This window comes from Daldinia vernicosa, assembly GCF_022497035.1.
Source record: "Daldinia vernicosa strain CBS 139.73 unplaced genomic scaffold F5Y00scaffold_3, whole genome shotgun sequence".
NCBI classification, from domain to species: domain Eukaryota; kingdom Fungi; phylum Ascomycota; class Sordariomycetes; order Xylariales; family Hypoxylaceae; genus Daldinia; species Daldinia vernicosa.
In genome coordinates this window covers 950,578-973,767 of record NW_025953919.1, presented here as the reverse complement: position 1 = coordinate 973,767, position 23,190 = coordinate 950,578, and the positions used below count along the sequence as shown (strand labels likewise).

General features: G+C 37.2%; 5 protein-coding genes across 5 annotated transcripts; 2 read left to right on the top strand and 3 right to left on the bottom strand.

The window, feature by feature from the left end:
* Positions 1–6,772: 6,772 nt before the first annotated feature.
* On the top strand, positions 6,773–7,154 carry F5Y00DRAFT_257627 (NADH-ubiquinone oxidoreductase 9.5 kDa subunit; the record flags this gene model as incomplete). The annotated part of the gene is made up of 2 exons (XM_048010592.1): positions 6,773–6,962; positions 7,111–7,154. The coding sequence occupies 2 exons, from the start codon at positions 6,773–6,775 to the stop codon at positions 7,152–7,154; spliced, it is 234 nt and encodes a 77-aa protein (XP_047869536.1).
* Positions 7,155–7,563: 409 nt separating this feature from the next.
* On the bottom strand, positions 7,564–15,922 carry F5Y00DRAFT_105134 (beach-domain-containing protein). Its single transcript, XM_048003831.1, has 4 exons — positions 13,147–15,922; positions 12,182–13,087; positions 7,828–12,134; positions 7,564–7,775 (listed from the first exon to the last, which is right to left on the bottom strand). Exons 1-4 carry the CDS (start codon positions 15,749–15,751, stop codon positions 7,743–7,745), a joined length of 7,851 nt encoding a protein of 2,616 aa, XP_047869535.1. The 5' UTR covers positions 15,752–15,922; the 3' UTR covers positions 7,564–7,742.
* Positions 15,923–16,262: 340 nt separating this feature from the next.
* Positions 16,263–17,688, bottom strand: F5Y00DRAFT_105115 (kinase-like domain-containing protein). The gene is made up of 2 exons (XM_048003830.1): positions 17,015–17,688; positions 16,263–16,965 (listed from the first exon to the last, which is right to left on the bottom strand). The coding sequence occupies exons 1-2, from the start codon at positions 17,508–17,510 to the stop codon at positions 16,514–16,516; spliced, it is 948 nt and encodes a 315-aa protein (XP_047869534.1). The 5' UTR covers positions 17,511–17,688; the 3' UTR covers positions 16,263–16,513.
* A 1-nt stretch (position 17,689) lies between these two features.
* On the bottom strand, positions 17,690–18,548 carry F5Y00DRAFT_105111 (uncharacterized protein). Its single transcript, XM_048003829.1, has one exon. The coding sequence runs from the start codon at positions 18,306–18,308 to the stop codon at positions 17,760–17,762; it is 549 nt and encodes a 182-aa protein (XP_047869533.1). The 5' UTR covers positions 18,309–18,548; the 3' UTR covers positions 17,690–17,759.
* Positions 18,549–20,354: 1,806 nt separating this feature from the next.
* On the top strand, positions 20,355–22,627 carry F5Y00DRAFT_225047 (serine protease 2). The gene is made up of 2 exons (XM_048006114.1): positions 20,355–21,033; positions 21,102–22,627. The coding sequence occupies exons 1-2, from the start codon at positions 20,653–20,655 to the stop codon at positions 22,305–22,307; spliced, it is 1,587 nt and encodes a 528-aa protein (XP_047869532.1). The 5' UTR covers positions 20,355–20,652; the 3' UTR covers positions 22,308–22,627.
* Positions 22,628–23,190: the final 563 nt, after the last annotated feature.

The following is a 23,190-nucleotide window of genomic DNA, read 5'->3' as shown; positions in this document are numbered from 1 at the left end:
AAAGCTGCGGGAGGCGATTTTAAGCTACCCGGGAGCATACCCCGTATACTGCGCACCCAGCAAACGGCACACTGCGCAACTAGTGTTGCTTTAAAAAAAATAATAAAATATTTATATAATATTAAAAATTAATATATAAAATATTAAATATTTTATAAAAATTATTTATATTATAAATTTAATAAAATTAAATTATATAATATAATAAATATAAATTATATTTTAAATTTAATTATTAAAAAATTAATTATTAATTATATATTTTTTATAATTAAAATATTTATATTATAATTATTAAAATTATAAATGATTATAATAAAAAGTTTAAATAAAATTAAATATATTATATTTATTACCGTTATTATAAATGTAATGTAAATATATAATTTTTTAAAAAAATTAAATTATATGTTTAACGAGCCGATTATATTATTATATAATAATACGGTAATTATTATATAATTATAAAAATTAATAATAAATCGTTAAAAATAATATATTAAAAAAAATTATTATTATATATAATAAAAAATAAAAAATAATTATATTATAATATAATATATAAATAATAAAAAAAATTTTATTAATAAATTTATTAAATTTTTAAATAAAAATAAATATTATAAATTTATAAAATTATTAAATATAAAAAATTAGAAATAATTTTATAATATATTTATAAAAACGTATAAAATATATTTATTTAAATAATGTTTATATATATATTTAAAAAATTATAATAAATAATATATATTTTATTATAATAATAAAATAATTATATAAACATAAAAATTTCCATAACCTTAAATATATATATAATTTTAATATAAACATCATTATAATTTTAAATTCTTTTAAATTATTAATAAAGCCATATATCTTAAAGTTATTTAATAAATGTATCTTATTTAAAAGTTGTAAGTTGTTATTAAATTAATCAATTTTACGTGACTTAAAAATAATTTAAATACTTATAATTTCTTATATTTTTATTTATATATTAAAGTTTTATATCTTAAATATATATATATCTTTATTCCTTAATTAAACTATTTATATAATTATAAACGTTTACTTATTTTATAATAATTAAAAGTTTTATTACTTATATTTTATTATTTAAATTAAAAGATATATTTAATTTTAATTACGTTAAATAAAAAAGTTTATATAAAATTAAATTTACATTAAATTTATAATATAAAATATTATAAAAAAAGTAATAACCATTTTTATTAAACTTTTTAAATAGTAAAAATAAAATAATTAATTCGAAAGACTTATTAAAAGTAAAGAGTTTTAAAATTAATTTAACTTTAAAAATGTTAATATTAAAAGTAAATCCCTTTTATCTTTATTTTTTTACCCGAAAATATTTAATTTAATTAATTATTAAATTAAAAAATTAATAGCGTAAACAATATATAATATACCGTTAAAGTTAAAAAGAAACAAAAAATCTTTTAATTATATAATAACCGAAACTATAATTATTATTAAAATTAATTTTATAATTAAAATTAATTAAAGATTTATAAATAATATAACTATTTATTTAAAAATCTTATAAATATTTAATATATAATAAACAATTATAAAAAAATTAAATAAATATATTAAAATTATAATATTTATAAAATATTATTATATAATTTATATTTTAATAAATATTATTAAAAATATATATCTTTTTTTAAAAAAGATGTTAAATATAAATATATTTTTAAAAGAAATATAACTTTAATATAAAAAGGTTATTATACCTTTTTTAAAGATTTTTAAAGATTAAAAAACTTAAATTTTAAAATAATTTATTATTATAATAAAAACCTATTAAATTCATTTATTTAAGACTTTAAATATAAAATATTAATTTAAAAATTTTATAATAATAATAAAAAATATATTATTAATATAAATTAACGTTATAATAAATTAAAAAAATAATAAAATAATTAATTAATCTTTAACCTTTAAAAATATTACGTTAATATTACAACGTTATTTAATTAATAACAAACGTTTATAAAAAAGATTTAACTTTATTAAAAATTTTTTCAAACTTATTTATTAAAAAAAGAAGGAAGATATAATTGATTTATTTAAAAAAGATAATTTTAAGTTTAAGAAATTTTTATAACTTTTTATTAATAAGAAATATAATTAAGGTAATTTAAATAAACATAAAAAAATTAATATCATTATTAATTTATTAATTAAATCTTATTTTAATTAATTTAAAAAAAAATATAAAACTTATAAAAGATTTTATACTTTAAAATAATATTTTTACGCCTTTTTAAAAAAGGCTTTTTATTATTTTAAATTTTATAAAAGTTTAAAAACTTTTATTAAAATAAATATAAAAAAATTATTAATAACTATTAAAATATAAACTATTAAAAAAAATAAAAAAAAGATTATTAATAAAATTAATAAAAATTAATTAAATAAATAAATTATTAATATTAACAAATTAAATAATTTTATAATTACTTAATTACATATAACTTTTTACATTAATTAATATCTTTTTAAAAATTTAATTATTTTAAATTTAAGAATTATAATATACATATTTAATAAAATTTTTAAATTTAAAAATTTTAAAATAACTTCCTTTAAAAATTACTTATATATAAATAAAAAATTTATAATTATATTAAAATATAATAACATTAATATAAAGATTTTATATAAAAAATTATATATTATATTAAAATTATTTAACATTACTTTTTATAAAAATTTTACTTATAACTTAATATTATTAAAAATATTACGAAAATAAAGTTATTAATAAGATAATAAAATTATTTACACCTTTTTAAAACAATTAAATAATATAATTATAAAAGAATTTATTAATTATCTTAATTAATTTATTTTTAAATATATCCCTTATAAAATCTTTAAAACTATATTTTTTACTTTATATAATATATTTAATATAATTACTTTATAATTACCTTTTTTAAATATAATAATTATTTAATACTTAAAATTAAATCATTTAAACCTTTAAACCTTTAAAAACCTTATAAATATAAATAAAAAAATAAGAATTAAAAAACTTATTATAATTAAATATAAGGTTTATAATATAATTAAAATTAAAAAATAAATTAATTAATACTTTAAAAAGCTTAATAAATTTCTTAAAATTTAATTAATATTTAATTTTTACTTTATTTTAAACATTAATAACGCCATAAACCTTATATTAATTATAAATAAATAAATAAATATAATTTTCAATTATTATTTCTTTAATAAAATTAAAAAAACTATTATCTTAATATTAAAAAATTTAATAAGTAAATTAAAAACGTAATATAACATTACATTTAAAATATAAAAATTTAATAAAGAAATTATTAAGGTAAAATCAACAGTAAAAAAATATCTTAAAAGTTTATATATAAAAGTTAAACCTTTAATTAATTATATATAAACATAAAACAAAATCGTTAAATACTTAAAAAGTATAATAAAGGATAAAATAAAAATTATAAAAACTTATTTAAAATTATTTATTTTTTTATAGCTTAAAATATATAAAATAATTATTTATTTATATAATAAAATTTTTTAATATATATATAATTAACGTATATTTTATAATCATTTTTATACTTTTATTATTATTAATTTAAATATTATAACATATAATTAAAAATTTTAATAAATATATTTAAAAATATATAATTATAAAATATACGTTTTAATAAAAAATATTTTTAAAAAAGTAAATTATTTAAAGAAATTAAACCTTAAAACTTAAATAAACTATTTAATTGGTTATATTTCCATAAATATATATTATATTTAAAACCTAATAATTAATATAATTATAAAAATAAAAAATATTATTTTTAATAAAAATATTTTATTTAATAATAATTTATAAAAATTAAAAGAAAAATTACATAATAATTTACTTAAATATATAATTAAAAATTATTATTATTAAATACTAAAATTTATTTAAAATTCTTTATAAAATAAATTTTTAATATTTAAGATAACAGTTAAAATTAAGTAATTAAAAAATGCGGATGTATTAAAACTTATTATTAAAATTATTAAAGAAAAAATTATAAAAAAAATAATATAATAAATATTTATATTAAAGATTAATTAACTTTAATATATAATAATTAAATTTATTATAATATTTATTTTAAACCCTTTTCCTTTAATAATTCTTTTTACAACTATAATATATATTAAAACGTTAAATATTTTTAATGTTTTATTATTAAAAAAAGATTAACTTACCCTTTAAATTTAATAAACTACTTTTTACGTTAATTAATTAAGAGATAAAAAGGATACTTTTAAAGGATATATAATTAATAAAATAAAAAAATAATAACTTTTTTATAAATAATTTTTTTAAACTAAAGGATAAAAGTTAAAAGAAAAAATAACGTTAATAATAAATTAAAATAAACCTTAAATAATATATAAGAAATTCTTATTTAAGGCTTTTAAAAAACTTTATAATATTTAAAGATATTATTTTAAAAAATATTAAAAAAAAATTAAAAAAATATACTTTAAAAACTACCGTTAAATAAATATTTAAAAAAAGATCTTAAAACGTAATTTCCGTTATAAAAATTAATAAATATTAAATTACATATAAATATATATTTATAAAATTAATAAATATAGTTATTTTTAAAAATATAAGGTAAAATTAATAATATAAAAAAATTAATAAACCTTTAATTTAAAAATCATATATATAATTACTTTAACTAAAAAATTATTTTAAACATTAATAATTATTATAATTAAATTTAACCTTAAATTAATTTAATATAACGTTATAAATACCTTTATAAATGTTAAATTTAAAAAAGATTTATTTATATATATATTTTTAAAATATTAAAAAAAAAAAAAAATATTATTATTATTTAAAACTTTATATAAATTATAAAAATCGCTTTTCCTTTAATAAAAAAACTTAATTTAAAATCTTAATAAATTAAAATTTACTTTAATATTATATAAATTATATATATTTATATAAAAAAACATATTATTTTTTATTTATATAAATAATATTATAATTTATTTCTTTACTTTTAAACATTAATAAATTAAAAAAGTAATTAATAACCTTAAATAAAAATATAAATTAATAAAAAGAAATAACCTTTAATAATTTCTTAATATTAAAATAATTTATAAATAAAAAAAATAATTAATATAATTAAATTAATTTTTATATTTTAATAAAATAGTTAATTTTATAAAAGATTTAATTAAAAAACTTATTATTTTTATATTAAAAAATAAATTATTATTATATAATAAAAAAACCTTAAATAAATTTATTTATTATTATTAATATAAAATAAGTTTTATTTTATATATTACAATAATTATTTAACTTAATATAATTTTTATTTATTTAAAATTATTAAAATTTAATTATAACTTTAAGTTAATACATTACGTAATAATTAATTAAATAATATAATACTTTATTAAAATAAAATTTTTTACGTTATAATTAAAAAATAATAATATTTTTAAAATAATTAATAACGCCTTATTTATTAATAATATCATTAATTAAAAAAATTTTTAAATTTATATAATAAAGTTATTTAAAAAAACAATAAATTAAAAAATTAATAAATAAAATATAATAATTACGTTTATAATTAAAATTAAATTATTAACTTTAATTAATATAATAAAAAAGATTATATTTATTATTAAACTTATATAAAAATTAAAAATTAAATTAAATAATTTTACCATTTTTATTAATTATAATAATAAATAAATTATTAAATTAATAAATAAAAATATTAAAACTTTTAAAATTAAATTAAAATATATAAATATATATAATTATTAATTACAATAAAAAGTTAAAAAGAAATATATTAACGTTAATTACATTAAATTTAAAGATATAATAATTAATAATTTAATTAAAATATTAAATAAAAATAAATTTAAAAAATTTTAAAAATAAATTAATTTAATAAATATTAAAAAATTATTAAATAAAAGGATAATTAAAACTTTAAATAAAAAAATTTAAAAAAAACGGAATATTTTAAATAAATAAAAAGATTTAATTAAAAAAAAATCGCTTTAAAATATTAAATTTATAGAATTAAATTAAAAAAATTATTTAAAATTATTTTAATTAAATTCGTTTAACAGCTTTATTTAAAAAAATATATTAAATTAATTAACCTTACGTGATTTAAGGATAGCTTAAATATTTATAATTTCTTATATTTTTATTTATATATTAGAGTTTTATACCTTAAATATATATACATTTTTACTCCTTAATTGAACTATTTGTATAGTTATAAGCGTTTACCTACTTTGTGACAGTTGTAATACTAGTGTAAATACTCCCATACTCGAATATACACTTATACATACATGCATCTAAAGAGGTATGTACATTAGGTATTTAAATATGTACTTACACGTGCACAGACCACTCATGTCATCCCGCGGGTCCAATTGCATCCAAGTTCGCCGTGTAGAACCTTACCTAACCTTCAAAACCAGCATCGCCGGCCACTCTCAAGATCCCGTCGCCCGAGAATTGAACCACCACCACCTACATCACGTACGTCCACCTGCCCACCTACTACCTCCCAACTTCCAACTTCCAACTTCCAATACTGCACCTCTAAATTCCACCATCGAATATTTCCCCCCAAGCATCTATCTAACTTAACTCCCACCCGCTAACAAACACACCACCAGACCAGACCAAATGTCGGCCCCAACACCAGCCTTCTTCGCCGGCCCCCTACGGTACTGCCGCTGGGCCGCCCGCGAGCGCCCCGCATACTTCTTCTCCGTCATCATCGGCGCCGTCGGCCCTCTAATGCTAGCCACCGTGCCCCCCGCCATGAAGCGCCTGGGTTACGAGCGCTCCCCGCCGATCCCCTTGACGTATCCCAGTACGTATTATCTACCTACCTACCTACCTACCTACCGAGACAGAGATGAAGATCAATATGAATATGGGGATGAGGATAGGGATGGGGATAGGAACATCGGGATAACAGGTGCTGATGAGAATAAATGCATGCTAACGAATACCCGCAGTTCCTACCGGTCCGCGAAAGACGCTAACCGGCTACGACGACTGAGCGCTATTATGTATGCATCAAGTATATCCGGAACATACCTACCTAGGAATAGGGAGGGTATAGGAGCAGGACCGCGGATCAAAAGGCGCATCTATATGTATATATCAATATCAAAACCGCACCCCAAGCGCCTCAAGTCGTCAAACCTCGGAGCAAAGTATGAAGACGGGGCTAGGCGGGATATCCTCAAGGGGGACGGGGACGGGGACGTATTAAATGCAGCTGCATGAAAGAAGAGTGCCCCCTCAAGCCTCACTATAATCAATCAATTAAGTTAAAAGTCATCATCTAGTTCAGTCCAGTTCAGTCCAGTTCAGTTCAGTTCATTTCATTTCCGCACGACCAGCGCCGTGTATTCATCTATTCGTTTACTCGTTGGTTATCTGCGTCTAGCCCGTCCCATCTAAGCGAACTATCCCCGTATCATCTATCCTGGAATTCGGGAATACGGGCTACGTAACAGAACAACCCTCCGCGCGCCGTATATCAAGAGTGCTAAAATCTCAAGCAAACGCCCGTCTATGCACCAATGCTCTGCGATCGCATCTTCCAGCGCACCGCGGATGGCCGCTTTCTTTGGGTCAGACTCTATCTTTCCCTTTGGATGAGATTCCATTCGTACTAGGTCATGTGTCAGCTCCAGTTGTGTTTCCATGTAGGCATATTGACTTACAACTCGTCCATCGTCGTCTCCGGTATACACCAGCTGCGGCATCGGGGTGATGCAGGTGATCGCGGCCTCCGTATTGGTCCCCGTCTCGCTGCGCGTATCAATGTGGTCCAGTCGTCTTACCAATTCCAACCCCCACTTGCCACCCTTGATGATCCGTTTCCAGATATTTACCCTACCTCTCCTATGTCCTGTAAAGATGAGATAGTTCTCTAACCACTCATTCCCCGACCCTTCGTAGAAAGAGCAGGAATATACGTAGTCATCGGGCTCGGAGCATACGTTCTGGTCGAGTATCAAGTCGCCATTGATTGTGTATAACGTCACATTCGGCCCTGAGCATAGCATTATCTCCCCAGATACGTCATTGATGCGAGCACACTCGACAGCTCGAGTGCTCGATAGCTTTCGCACAAACTCGAGACGATTCATATCCCAGAGGAACGCGTGTCCGTCTCCGGAAACCGTGACCAGCGTGCTAAAAGCCTTTGACACCGCAATTGTCGTGACCGGAGTCTTGTGTCCGAATAGTGAAGAACGATGCATGAGCTCCACGGGCTTACCTGAGGTAGTCTGTATGGTGAACACGGACACGACGCAATCCTCACCGGCAGTGATCAGCGTCTTCGAATCGGCCACGACGATGCATGATATTTGGCCTGTATGCAAATTTTCGCTAACGCCCGCACTCTTTCGATTCTCTGTGTGATAGAAACGCACACTGTTATCCGCAAATCCCCACTCGAGGTATTTGTCGAAGAAAGGGGGAAGGTTGAGGCGGAAGGGGGATGAGCATAGGAGCCGATCTAGTTTAGGCGAATATACTAGGGACGCGACCCTCTCGCGACTTTCGAGAAGAGGGTGAGGTATCCTGGCAAGAGAATGGCTGGCCGTATCCAGTCTCTTCACTGGAAATGAGACGTTCTCCCGTGGCGGATGGGGCTTGGTGAAGACCTGATGTGGTGTCTGTCCGAAATTATGGATAATACTTGTTGTAGCATGTCGTTCGTCTGAGTCCGTAATGTTATCAAGATCCTTGGCACCGTAGTAGGAGAGATAATGGAACACGTTCAAGTTTTCTACGGCCGCTTCGCCACGTTGCTTATGACCGAATACCAGGTCGATCCATAGATGAAGGTTTTGGCTCACGTAAGGACTCTCTAATGCCTCGCGATGTTTCGCAACGAATATCTTCGGATCACCTTTGGCCCATGGAGGCAACTCAACGTGGTTGACTCGGCCAGCAGAACCTTGCCGGTCGCCAAAGTTATATCCATTTACGTTCGTTAAAAAGTCTGGGAGGTAGAAGAACTCTGGTATTAGCTCTCGGACATCGGATCCGTTATCTTGCGACGCGGATTTCCACGATCCTTCGATCGAGAAGAAAAGTCGGTCCGCGTGGTCAAAGAAGCCACCTTGAAGAAGAATGAAGGATTGCACAAACGGAGGCAAACGGATCAAGTACGACGCAACGATCATGGCAGACGAGTAGTGCGTGCCGTAGTGGAAAGGCTTCTCGCCAATCTCAGCTAGACTGGTGTATCTAGTTTGGTAGTCAAGCTGCCGTCGTGGAGTCTGGGCGCCCATAGGCTTCGATAGATCTCGGAACGTGGCGGGATTATTCAAGTCTAATTCTTCGCTCGTGTAGTCTGCCAGGACCCAGGGAAACACTGGATATTGGGTTAAGTCATTAAATGTCCGACCTGCCATTGTATTCACGAGCATTAGATAATGGAAGTTAGATATTTCGCCTCGTTGCCATCGTCGCATGAGAGGATTCCAGGGAGAAGAGTTGAAGATGCTGCCGAATTTTGATCCAAACGATTGAGGGGACTCTTCGAAGACTTTGAGCGACTCTAGACGCCAGGCATCCTCTGGGTTGGGCAGCGAGTTAGCTCCCGCGGTGTGCGGAGTCTTGTTAGCGAGCTTGGAGAATATTTCGTCTCTCATCGCCGGATTCCTGGCAGTCAAAAGATAACTACGACCGTCGGTAAAGAAGACTTCGATGGCCACATCTCGGAATAAGAACCGGCGCTTCGATATACTTATGACATCGTGCCACTTCCAACTGCGGGAGTCTTGAGAGGCGCGGCTTACGGCCTGACGGTTTTCGCTAGACTTGGCACCGGTTATGATCTGAGAGAAAGGATCACGTTCTTCGGCGGGTGCTTCCCATACGTTTACTATCTCCCCATCCGCACACTGGAAGAAACTGTCCATCAAATAAAGAGCGTTCTTCCCAACTAAAAGAATACCCTCAAATGCTTCAAGACCATTGACGCGGGAGACGTTGTAAACTTGTTGAACGGTGTCGCCCTGCTGTAGGCGTCTCATCACTCTCCTATTCTTGTCTTCGAACCCGTCATCAGCATCGTTAGGATCGTTCGGGTCGTCAATCATCTCGAAGTCATCCTCGGGAATAGCTGTCTGTCCAGGTTTTGCTTCAACTTGAGTACCGGCCGGAGCGTCATCGGCGTCATCTTCAGTGACCTCGTCTTGACTGCTTATCTGCCCCCGGGGTATGGATGGAGGTGCAGGTTTTCTTGAAGCAGGAGTCGCAGCAGGAGGATCAACTGAATCTCCTTTAGAAGTAGAAGCTGTCGGTTGATCTATCGTTTTGCGTTTGGGTTGGTACTGGTCATGGTCGGTAGAAAAGTCTGGTAGAAGCCGGAGGCGCATACGATTCCGACCTTCTGTCCTGTCAAGTTTCCACTTGATAGGCTTAGGATCGTATAATACGGCTCCTGGCCGGTTAAGGTCCTTTTGCATCCGGGAAAATGAGGAGGAAAAGAAAATGACATCATCCTGTTGGTCCTGCATAAGGCGCTGATGCTTGAAATGCTCAGACGCGTAAATAGACTTCATCCAGGCAGAATTGGCCATGTCATGGCGTAGTAGGATATTGTCCCGTTCGACCATTTCAGAATGCCATCGTTTCAGAGTCTCTTTCCGCTTTGCCAATCGTGATTTAGCTGTTTCTGTCGTACGTTGGTTTTCCGTATTGACGAATTCTTCCCAGGCCCGCGAGAGACCCCCCAGAAATAACGCATCAAGTGAAGGCCGATGTTCATCAACCCAGTCGATGAATGCGTCTGTATCAAGTTCGGTAAGTTTCTGGAAGTCCGTTGCAAGCTGGGACTGGTCTGAGGCGGATGTCATGGATAATCGAAATAGCGATGCGCATTCGTTTGGTTTCTGCACGAGCATGATGCGCCAGATATTGACAGCAGCAAGTCGTACGGCTCGCCTCGTATCTACTAACTTAGTATAGAGTTGGTACCAGAAGAGCTTCATATAGTCATCATCGGGTGACAAGGACTCTAATACAACCATCTGCCAGTAGAGTATCTTCTCCATTGAAAAATTTGCCTCCATCTCGGTGGTTTGCGGATCGTCCATTTCCGAGAGTCTAAGTAGGACTAGTTTAAGAAACGAGCCTCGAATAGTCGTCACTGCTTGGCTGCATAGTCTTACAGTTTTCATTTTTGCAACGTCTGGCTTCTGGAGATATTCCAGTAACAGTCCCGCAAAGTTCAACATCGATTCGGTACCGTTCATAAACCACCCTTCGAATATTGCTTCAACCATGTGGAGACTGAACCTGGCCATGTTGGTGAGTACTTTCGGCTCGCTTAGAACTTTCCAATTAAGCTTGATCGCTGTTGATATATGAACGATCGTGCTTTTCAACACGTAGGACTCAAAGTATGCTTGGTGTTCTTGGAATCCAGGAGGTACCTTAAGGAATAAGCCGAATCCCGGAAATTCCTTTCTTACCAGTAGTTGGTCTACGAAGACGTTGATTACAAGCTCCAGGAGACCCTCGACTAACCCATGGCCAACATTTTGATCGGCAACTTTCTTCTTCGGAGACATAACATGAACGAGACGTGCCGGACTGGATTGGGTGGACTTCTGGGACGTGAGAAGTATGAAAGATGAGGCCTTCCGTAATTGACTTCCTCGATGAGTATGAGTAATTCTAGTAGAAGGTAGCGACGTGTCGGTCGCGCTAGACGTTCTAATTACGGGTGAAGCACTCGTTGTCCCGCCAATCGGGCGAATGATGACATCGCCGCCTTCGAAAGTAAGTGCTGAATCTCTAGAGTTGAGTTCTATCTCGGGATTGACCGGATCCGTGCTTACGATAGCCGGGTAGAGGGCAGACAGGAGCAGCCTCACGTATTCTGAGGATAGGGCAAAATCCTGGAAGTCCGCCGATCGAGTATGCAGGTCTGCCATGAACCGAATGACGCTCTGGAGTACCGCAGCGTTCCCGGCGTTACGTTCCGCTCGCGGTTCAAATATTTCTTAAAAGGCAATTAGTTGACATCCACGGCAATGAAGAGATACTCACCTCGTGATTCCAGCTCCTTTTGAAGTGACATTGATCGTGCTCGTAGTCTTGTCCCCAAACTTTCGTGTTTAGTTACGGCCGGGTTCGAATCCGGTGGGGGAGAAGCTGGATCCTCCTGGGCTTTAAGAATATCTTTCAGTGCGTGCTGGATCATGGCCGTGATGATTGACAACGCATCTGGGTTGGCGATTTTGCATTTCCCAAACGTTTCTAATAAACTGAAAAAGTCGAAATTCTTCTCAAAGTCTATTTCTGCGACATCATATCCAAAGAGGATGCTGAAGCAGATGGGCCAAAGAGTTGCAATATCCCACCACCGCTTGAGACGGTGAGCCATGATACAGAAACCCCCAGTCTTCCCCGAAAACTTATTAATATAGGCCGTCCCGTGCGTAACTAAAAGTCTAGCAAGTATCTTGCAGCCGTACGTTACGATTTCCGGGTCGTTTTCTGTGAGAAGATACAAAAGCCACTGGACCATCATCAGCTTGGATTTTTTATGCAGTGGCCGTGCGTCAAGTACCTTGTTTGTCACTGTCTTAGCGAACTTCCGAATAATTGCCAAGTTCCCCTTCTCGCATAGCAATTGGCTATACATATCTAAGAGACGTATGCCGACCTCTCTCTTCGTGAGCAACCGCACGTCATTCCCGCCCGCTCCGTTTACATGGACCAGCGGTCGTAATGGAATATTATGAGAAGGTCGACGATTAGCTGCTTTTGGAGTACGCGGAAGGGATCTCGAAGTGGGATGAAAAGCATAAGTAATGAACAGAGCGAGTGATTGATGAACCTCAGTGTTATAGTTGCATTTGACGAGGCATTTGATAGCGCTTATGAAATAGGGGAGTACAGCCTCCAGTAGAGGCTCCGACTTAATGGCATCGAGAAGCCTTTTCACAATTCCTAAAGCACGATGATGTTAGTGTAAATCAGGGCGCTTACTTAGATCCCAAGTAACTCACGCATTCGAAGTAGCCTGCGGTTGTTGTATTGATGATACTTGCTCATCACGGCGAAAGTCACGAACTGCTTATAATACAGCTCTTGGACAAGAGGTCCGCATTTTCTCCAACCATCAAAATCGACTAGGAGAATGCGATAGGCTAAGGGGTTTATGATCACCGATTCAAGAGAATCTCGGTGTTTATAACCGACAAATCCCAGTACGAGGCTGAGGATCTGGACGCATAATTTGTCCTTTTCGATATTCGAAATCGCCAGCTTCTCAGTCAGCCCCTCGCTTCCAGGTCCGCCAAAACCGAGCTTAGCTTTTAATAAAATTCCCAGGATCGCATAGCCCCCATCCTTCTCCATAGCTTCGCTATTTCGCCAACTCGAATTGATACACAGGAAGACCATCTCAATAGCACGTACTAGCGTTTCGGCCGAAGAAGCCCGCTCGATTAACTTTAACGCAAGTGGCGTGAAGCCCGCCAATTGCCAGAGGGCATCGTCAAAGAATTGGGGAGTTGCAACAATGGGATTTCCAGTCAACACTGCCACGCCATTCGAACGAAGAAGCGCATCGTTAATCGAAGGCAACGCCGTATTAATAGCTATACCCGTACCGTTTTTAAGCACCATTTGTACCAGAGTATGAGCAGGCCCTCGAGACAAAGAACGATATAGCTGTGACTCGCCAAAGTGTTCCTTTTCCCGGAAGATCGAAGATGGTAATACACTGAGGACAATTTTATGCTCTGGGACCACATAGCTGGCCTTATCCCTAATAACTTTCATGATATCAGAGTCATCTTTCCCAGTACTAACCAGGTCATTACGGAGGCCCAGGGCTGCGGATGCTGTGTAGGTTTGGAATCCGCCAAGGCAGTCCTGGAAGTTCCCTTGGTAATGAACTCCTAACCGACTGGGAACCGATAGAAAATCATCACTCAATACGTCATCGAAAAGATGGGCTGTACCAAGAGACCATCTTGAATGTATTAATCCTGTACCCAGGTGAGAAGAAAGTTCACGAGGGGTTCCTAAAAATGCCTGGACCGGCATGGCCTTGTTACTCGAAGAAGTAAACGATGCAAAACTCTCTGTGCTACCGTTGGATAACGGCGGTTGAGCAGGGTAAGAAGCTCGTATCTGCTCGACAAATTCACCATTCACATATAAGGAAGCCTTGCTGGGTGTCATTGTTTTAGGTCTTCGGTGGGCCACCACAATATGATACCATCTCCCTTGCTTGAACGTGAAGGTTCTAAACCTGACACTCGGCCGCTGTGAGGTAACTGAAGTTTGTAAAATGAAGTTATGGGTATCTTTTTCGAGATATGCGAGAACAAAACAGGTTTGAGTTGAGTCAAATGCTCCAAAAAGTGTGGTATGCGATTTCGGATCAAACTGATCGATCCGCACCCACGCAGCAAATGTATATCCAGCGGAAGACTGAGGGGGGAATGGACGCCCTAAACTTGGCAGTTCAATTGAAGAGTGCCCGTTCTGGGATAAATCGAATTGTATATATGGAGGGCCACCATATTGATGCATTACCTCTAAGCAGAAATCTGATGAGTCCAAGGAGGGATTAAGTAGCAATTCTTGTGCATCTACCAGCCGGTTCACACCAAAAGGCATTAGAGATCGACAAATAGATAGAACTGTCTCGCGCTCGACATCGTTAAGAGGAGAATTTCCGTCGAAAGCAAATTTTAAGAATCGAGACAAAACACCTGTCTCGTGAACTAGGCACAGGTTGATGTTGGAAACATCTAAAATCGAGGATAAGACCTTAAGTACCAGCAAGGAAGCCGTATTTTCCGGGACCTGCTTATCGCGTGGTAGAGACTCCCAGAAGTCCACGATAGTACGAATGACCTCGGGGTTTTGCAAAGTTGATTTGGGACCAACAGTTTTTTGGATCGCCGCCTCAATCGACGCCATATGGTCGCCTAGGCGAGCAACATCGTGAACCTCGCTCCTCGTGCCCTCTTCTCCAGTATCAGACTCGTCCGGCGCTACCAGAACCCAGGGCGCAGCATCATCTAGCGTGGCAGAGCAACATAGCTGATCCAGCGCGGCATCATTTACAGCCAAGGAGAAGAGCTTCCCAAATAGCTGGCAGCTTGTCCACAGATCTGAATCGCTACCTCCAAGGCCAATACTCGCTATAATTTGCTCCAAAGCATCCCAACCACCGCCCTCAACCCGCGTACGAAAATACCGTCGGTTACCGGGATGCGCGCGGAAGGCGGCAGCGAGAGCACTGAATACGACATCGAGGAGCTTAAAGAAACTTCTCTTCTCGTCATCATCTCGCGTTTGGAGGTTATAGAAGCCAGAGAAGGACCGCAGTACGTCGAGTAGGTGGTGAAAGCCACGAAGATGCCTGAAGTCGTCTTGGACGGAGCTGGGTGGGGCAGTTGCGGATAGATATTGTTGGATTTGACGTATCTGGACTAGTAAGGGCTCGAATTTCGGGTAGCCGTTGTTTGAAGGGGCGGAGATGATAGAGGATACGGCATCGAGGAGAGACTGGAGGACTTCGGTAGCTTTAGAGGTAGCTAGCGGTGTCGATGCGGAGGTGGACGATCGATAACGACCTGGGCGTGTGGACATGATAACGGTAACAAAGCGACTAAAGTTTGGTGGGATATGATGGTCATTTGTTTCTTCATATTATAGAAACTGAGCCTGCTACTGCTAGTACCCTGTTGGGGCCTAGGCTGCCGTTTACGCCAGAGAGCATCGAAGAATTAGAGGGGAAGTTCTCGCGACGGAGGTTTGGGAATACGGCAATGCGGCGGGTTTGACTTTGTGTAAGATTTTAGGTCTACTTGATCAGTTGTCGGCGTTGAGTAGGTAGTTAAAGGATCTGGGAGTGGCTTTGATAAACCCCAGAGATCCGCGCCAATGGGTTGAGGTTAATTGTTCTATGAATCCAAAGCTCTACTGCTAGGTTCAACTGCTATTAGCAGGGAGCCTTAGTTGCATTACGTGAGGCAGTATGTGTGTCAATATGTGTGGCGCCTGTACGTACAATTGAAAGCTTGGCGCTAAACAGCTTGGACGCTGACATAATCATTCAAGTACCCAGGTACCTGCCAGTATCGAAAGAGCACTGGTAAAATAGGGGTAATGGCACGGTTCGAAATGAAACCACTTAAGAGTTAGTTCATGGGTAGGTATCTAGGTATATATACCTACCTCCTACCTATTTATATATGACAAGAGCTAATGCAAAATAATTACTTAGCAGGAGAGTCAATCCCCTAAGGGCTGAGCCTTGAATTGGCACAATATCTATCCCCCTCAGAACTGTAGATTAATCATTGGTATAAGCAACGCTTTTCATACTGATACATTCTTACTTGACTAAATCTAGAAGCCCAAAGATCTCATGATAAATTCCCAAGCTACCTGATAGTCTTTGTCTGCTGGCGTCATAATCCGCAATAGCCAGGCCGTGTCCCGGCCCCCTTCCCAAAAGGCGTCGCACCTCGATTCCGCTTTAAGCCATTCCCAATCGCATGGGTACCATCCCGATTGGTGCCAGTCAATAATGGCGGCTACACGGGGTGGAGATTCTCCATCCCTCGGAAAGACGAGTATGTTACTCCTGTCTAGATCGCCGTGCGTAAATACTATCGGTCTGTCGTCCGCCAAGCCGGCAAGTTCGGGAAAGTCACGGCGCGGGTTCCAGTCCGGTTGCAGGCGGCAGGAGTAACGCGCAAAGAAATCATGAAATTGCGTTATGTCTTCGAACGGGCCGGCATGCGGATCACCTGCGTCGCTGAAGATAATGTCGCCTACCCCTTGGTGTCCGATATGGCCTTGAGCTGTCAGTATCCTATATTAGTTACGAAATATATGTGATCTTACCGACATAGTATGGTTCCGTCTCCTGACGGAGACTGCGCCATGCCTCCACGAAAGTGCGGAGCTGCTCGCAAATTATGTTTTGATCTTCTTGATTAAGTGATGGCCACACGTCTTCTAATGTGTCGGCGTTGACAAACTCCATGTAGATGAATGTCTCGCCGTCATCATGGCACCACCCGTACAATTCCGGTGTAGGCACTGCGTCTTTCATGTATTTGTTGAAATACCATAGGCACTGTGCTTCTGCTATTGTGATCGCTGAGCCATATTTGACGACAAGTCCCAGTTCTTCGAACAGGATCGGTGGAGGCCTTGGTGATCGTGCGCGAAAGCTATTGACTTCGATATCCTTTTCTCGGATCTCCTTTGGAGACGGAAGGTCATGCCCATGTTCCTTAAAAAACGAAGAATCGCGAAATATCATATTCCTTGCGCTGGGTAGTTCTGCCACATGTATTGTCCTGGGCGCTGTACCAGTGGTGGTAGCTGCGGCCATGTTTGAGGAGCCGAGCAAGGATTTAGAATCAATTAGTGCCGCGTTCTAAATTGCTAATTCGAGTAGGTAGTCGTTCTGGTTCAGACTTCAGACCTTAGTGAATAGGCAGCCTCTCGATACTCCCTTGAGTCCCTCGAGTTGGCTTAAAAGCTCACAGCCACACTTCTTCGCCACAAACAGGTGTACATGATTGATGTTGGTCTGGCTAGCGAAGTCTAGCCGGTAGGTATGTGGGAGCATCTAGCTTTATTAATGCCGTGGTAGTTTATTCACTCTTAAGATCGGAGTTTCTTCTTCATGCTTTTCGTCCAATGGCAACATAATTCCTGTTTGGACTAAATGCGAAGTCGCTTCTTTCACCCACCACTGACAATCTTTTACTTCTGTCCTCTTAGGAAGCACTCCAGTAGCGTTGTCGGCATCTCTGTTCACTTTATTAAGGCTAGGTCCCGGTGCTGGCACCTCCCTACAAGCCGCGTCAAATGCATTAACAACATTTTCTACGTCTCTCTGATCCTTCTCTTCGCTTAAGGTAACGGTTCCGTCTTTGTTTGGTAGGCTCAAATGTGTCTCTGACACCAGCCCGATAGGGAATGCATTAGGGTTCCTATCGTCTTCGCAAACATTATAGTTGCGGATATATTCATACTGAAACCCGTTGAGACGGTCGCCTGTTACATGAATGCGGTCACCAATATTGGACTGCTGATTGTCAGTGTCGACATAAGGTAGCCAGAACGACCAATGCGCAGCGAATAAACGAGAAGGATATACAAGGACATAAATAGTTCGAAGCATAGCGTATGTATCGTAACAGACGTATATAATAGGAGGTGAGTTTAAGGGGATAATACATAGGTACCTAGGTAATTACCTAAGGTAAACAAACATATTGAGGTTATGGGACAAACGACAGGACCAGCCACTTGTAATTTTGATTGGTTGAGATTCGGTAACTGCATGCCAGTACCATTCCCAAGCCAACCCCTTCAAAGAGCTCTACCATTACGTAATCTTATAGTACCTGACTCGCACGGCTATAATAAAGGCATGCTTCTAAGCTCCGACCTATGGCTAAGATAGGCTTTTTCCTATTTTCATATTCAAACTCATATTTAAACCATGCTCAAGACATATATCTAAACCAATACTTAACTCTAGTGTTTTCAAACTCTATAAAATGCCATTGCACTCTGGGAGCGTCAATAAGCATTCCCGCACGTAGATCATAGTTGATAGGTACATGTGCACTGTGCTATGCCATCAATTTGAACTTGTCTAGTTGTCTAGTAAATTTGCATTGATGACAAGTTGTCACCGTGGCGTCCCGATAGATAATACGGTGGGAGTGATAACAGGCGGTATCCGATTCATTGGAGTCAAGTGAGCATAGATGATGGAGGGAACAACAGTCAGTCTGTCAGTATGGATGTAGTAACCGGGTCATCTTGGCAAGTCGGTGGGGGAATGTTCCCCAGATGGCTGTCAGGATGGGTAACACTATGTGGATAAGGTTTCACATGTAAGAAGTTCGGCATACTTTCTAGTGTGGCATCAGGGCGTATCCTAATTTCTAATAATGCGGTCTGCACTTCAATAAATCCGACTTCAGCATGATGTGTAGTCTGAATGCTCCAGTCTCTAGAAAGGGGAAGAGGTTGAGTAGAGCAGGATAGCACGTGTCGATTCGCCAAGAAACCGTTTTGAGTCAAGTACACGCAGCTGATCCAAGGTGCCAGGCTGGTAAATTGAAGCTGCAGGGCTGGTGGATTGAGTGGTCGGTAAGAGCCTGTAGAGCTCGGATGCTGGAAACAGATTCCAAGCCAATTAGGCTTGTACCTTACTGCCCCTAGCTCGATTGTGTCATACCATCGTTATCTGAGGCGAATCTTACGAGCTAAGTCCCTAGGTTAAGCTATGTACATGCAATGGATGTAACTATTTTGTTACAAACAAAGTACCTAACCTACATAGTGTTCCAGGAATTCGTCTTAAAATCGATTGTTTGTTATGATGGGATAATATAGCCAAGTAATATGATACATTGATCGATTTAGGTAGTCTGATATCGCGTCCTCGTGAGCCGTTACATCTGTGGCAAATCTGTAGCACTTCACTTTCAGGGTCCAAAGCTGCATAAAGGTAGGGAATCCACGTATGCATGCTGATACCTACATACATCCAATGTATCTTACTTCGGCCGATAAGATAGGGGAGACAGCATTGAAGATGGTCATTCCTTATCACTGACCAATTGCCACGATAACTCAACAGATTCAAATTGCCTATACCTGTTTAGGTGCTCATCGACAACCGCGTGAGCCGGAACCGATTGGGATGGACCCTCTCCACTGCTGAATTGTATGTACATACGGTACCTACACTACCTGTATGTCCATACATCCTAGGAGGTGTTTTTTAACTCCGATTCCGGCAGTTACCTAGTTTCTCTATGGCTACCAAGGGCTAAGGTGTTCCCAATAAGAGTGTTTAGTAAAAATCACTTGCATCTTGAGCAAGTCGGAATTCAGCATCGAAGCAGGGGAAACACAAACTCCCGGTAGATGATGATTGAAGGATTGCTGTCCTCAGGTACGATAGGTATTCTTCAAGGTACATACAATATACCCACGACTCGGGGATTTCCACCAACAAGGGGGCCTAAACCTATTCAGGGTTGGTGTTAAGGTCAGCCTGCGCCGCTAGCCCCAGTGCGAGCTAGCATTTCCGCTCTTATCTGGTTGGCTTGACGGCTGTGTGCGTCACCTGCACCGCTCCAGGCTGGGGAAGGCAGCCATAACGTAGGTTGGTACACGGTCGGTACACGGTCGCAAGGTCGGTACCTTGTCACGTAAGCTCGTGCTTTGGCTTGTAGCAGTCGCCTTTATCTCTCCCGCCTTCGCTCGTCAAGAGCTTCCTTCTTTTCTTCCTTTTCCTTCATCTCCTACCTAATCATCCCATCTTCCCATCATCAACACAAAGTCATCTTATCTTTGTGTGAATACTACACCTACCGGGCACCATTGGCTTGGTCTCTCGGATTTTTCCTTATTTCTTTACCCTTCAAGTCGCAGGCAGACTTATTCACTGGTGCATTGTTATCGGTCCGCAAACATCCATCATCTATCAACAAATCATCAATATGAGGGGCTTCATCGCTCTCTCTCTTGCCTGCGCTGCAGCTGCAGCGCCCTCGTTCAGCTACGAGACTATTCACGATGGAGCAGCTCCCATCCTGTCCTCCGCTACCTCTGAAGAGGTTCCCAACTCATACATCATCAAGTTCAAGAGTCACGTTTCCGATTCTTCGGCCGCTGATCACCACTCGTGGGTTCAGAAGATCCACGGTGATAAAGAGGAAGAACGATTAGAGCTCCGCAAGCGTGGCCAAATCCCTCTAGTTGGTGATGCCGTTGACAGCTTCAAGGGGTTGAAACACACCTTGAAGATTGGCTCCGAGTTCCTCGGATACTCTGGCCACTTCGATGACTCAACTATCGAAGAGGTCCGAAGGCATCCTGATGTAAGTATCAATCTAACATTGCAATTTATGAGTCATTTGGAGTAGTCGTGCTAACTTAGGAACTATAGGTCGAATTCATCGAGAAAGACTCGGTTGTCTATGCTCTCGGTGCCGAAGAGCCGGACCTAGAGAAGAACGCCCCATGGGGTTTGGCACGAATCTCGCACCGTAAACAACTCTCCTTCGGTACATACAACAAGTATCTCTATGCCGCCGAGGGCGGTGAGGGTGTCGACGTTTACGTCATTGATACCGGTATCAACACTGAGCACGTCGACTTTGAAGGTCGTGCCTCTTGGGGCAAGACTATTCCTAGCGGCGATGAAGATGTTGATGGCAACGGTCACGGTACCCACTGTTCCGGTACTGTCGCTGGTAAGAAGTACGGTGTCGCCAAGAAGGCCAATGTGCACGCCGTCAAGGTTCTCCGATCTAACGGATCTGGTACTATGTCCGATGTCATGAAGGGTGTTGAGTGGGCTGCTGAAGCACACTTGGAGCAAGTTGCTAAGGCCAAGAAGGGCTCTCGCAAGGGCTTCAAGGGATCTACCGCCAACATGTCTCTAGGTGGGGGTAAATCTCCTTCCTTGGACCAGGCCGTAAATGCTGCTGTTTCCGCTGGTCTCCACTTCGCCGTCGCTGCCGGCAATGACAACGCCGACGCTTGCAAGTACTCTCCTGCTGCTGCTGATAAGGCCGTTACTGTCGGTGCCAGCGCTCTCGATGACAGCCGTGCATACTTCTCCAACTGGGGCAAGTGTGTCGATATCTTCGGACCGGGTCTGAGCATTCAGTCGACTTGGATTGGCAGCAAGACTGCTATCAACACTATCTCTGGCACATCCATGGCTTCGCCTCACATCGCTGGCCTCCTTGCCTACTTCCTCTCTTTGCAGCCTGGCAAGGACTCCGAGTACGGCCTCGCCGACATTACTCCTGAGAAGTTGAAGTCCAACATTGTCAGCATCGCCACCAAGGATGCTCTCTCTGACATCCCCAAGGACACCCCCAACCTGCTCGCCTGGAACGGTGGTGGTTACTCTAACTTCAGCAAGATCGTTGAGGAGGGTGGCTACACTGCCGAGACTCCCGCTGACAATACCATCAGCATTGAGGATCTCGAGAAGGCTATCGAGCACGACTTCAACGTTGTTTCCGGCACCGTCGTCAAGGGTGTCTCTTCTTTCTCCGGAAAGGCCGAGGAGCTTTCTCACAAGATCCACCAGGTCGTTGAGGAGGAGCTTAAGGAGTTTTTCGAGGAGCTCCGTGTATAAAGTAATGTAGCAATGTCGTCCTTAGTAGAGCTTGCATGCGCTAAATATTGGGCATGGGCAAGTATGGCATAGATCATTGAGGAGTAGTGTTTTTTGGGCATTCGGTCAACTCGGCCTATTTATATTTGTACACGCAGAAATGGTCTCGGTAGTATGGTTACGTCTTTATTAGGCTTGTCTCGTTATGGCCGGAATAGCAAATTTGTCATTACCTCTCACAATTCTTGAAGCGGTACATGTTTTGGTTAATTAAATTAATGTGTGATAAAGTAAACCGGGTTCTCTAAATGACATTCGTAGAATATCTATTTCTATCTCCAGACGCATCCAACAGTGGTCTCTCACTACGGCCTCGTGCATATTTTATATTCGGTTTTCCTTTCTAGATGCATGTAAGTTAATATACACAAATATTGACAGCAACCTATATGTTGTAATGATAAGCTAACGGGCGCCTACTCACATTTAATATAGTTAACTATTGTAACCAAAGAGTAGAAGGTATAAGGCACTTGCACGCCGTATAAGTGTGGCTCCTACGTTAAAGCAACATCCATCGCGTAAGGAAGGTGGGCTTTCCTCGAGGTCCTCGAGGTTATTACCCTCCTCCTTTATCGAGTCGAACGCGAAATGGCCTTTACTGATTCTATATTTTTATCTTCACATTCCCATCTTAGCACATACATCCATCGAACTTCAGCACTATCATCTCCGAACGAGATCTTCTACGTTGAAAAGGGTGACTTTTTGGTTAGTTTATATTTCAAAGGTTCAAAGGGGTTTCCGAATTAATCCAACTTCACGGTTGGATTGCCTGATCTTTTGGTTTCCGTATGTGGACGCCATTAACTACCGTCTTTAGATTCTATCCTCTGCCCTTATT

What these genes read in the sequence shown, in the direction of transcription:
- F5Y00DRAFT_105134 (XM_048003831.1), bottom strand. Translation starts at nt 15,751, where the DNA reads ATGTCCACACGCCCAGGTCGTTATCGATCGTCCACCTCCGCATCGACA. An exon ending in CCGCAGGCTACTTCGAATGC is followed by an intron (nt 13,088 to 13,146) that starts GTGAGTTACTTG and finishes ATCGTGCTTTAG; the next exon opens with GAATTGTGAAAAGGCTTCTC. An exon ending in GAGACGACGATGGACGAGTT is followed by an intron (nt 7,776 to 7,827) that starts GTAAGTCAATAT and finishes CACATGACCTAG; the next exon opens with TACGAATGGAATCTCATCCA.
- F5Y00DRAFT_105115 (XM_048003830.1), bottom strand. Translation starts at nt 17,510, where the DNA reads ATGGCCGCAGCTACCACCACTGGTACAGCGCCCAGGACAATACATGTG. An exon ending in GACGGAACCATACTATGTCG is followed by an intron (nt 16,966 to 17,014) that starts GTAAGATCACAT and finishes TGACAGCTCAAG; the next exon opens with GCCATATCGGACACCAAGGG.
- F5Y00DRAFT_105111 (XM_048003829.1), bottom strand. Translation starts at nt 18,308, where the DNA reads ATGCTTCGAACTATTTATGTCCTTGTATATCCTTCTCGTTTATTCGCT.
- F5Y00DRAFT_225047 (XM_048006114.1), top strand. Translation starts at nt 20,653, where the DNA reads ATGAGGGGCTTCATCGCTCTCTCTCTTGCCTGCGCTGCAGCTGCAGCG. An exon ending in AGGTCCGAAGGCATCCTGAT is followed by an intron (nt 21,034 to 21,101) that starts GTAAGTATCAAT and finishes TAGGAACTATAG; the next exon opens with GTCGAATTCATCGAGAAAGA.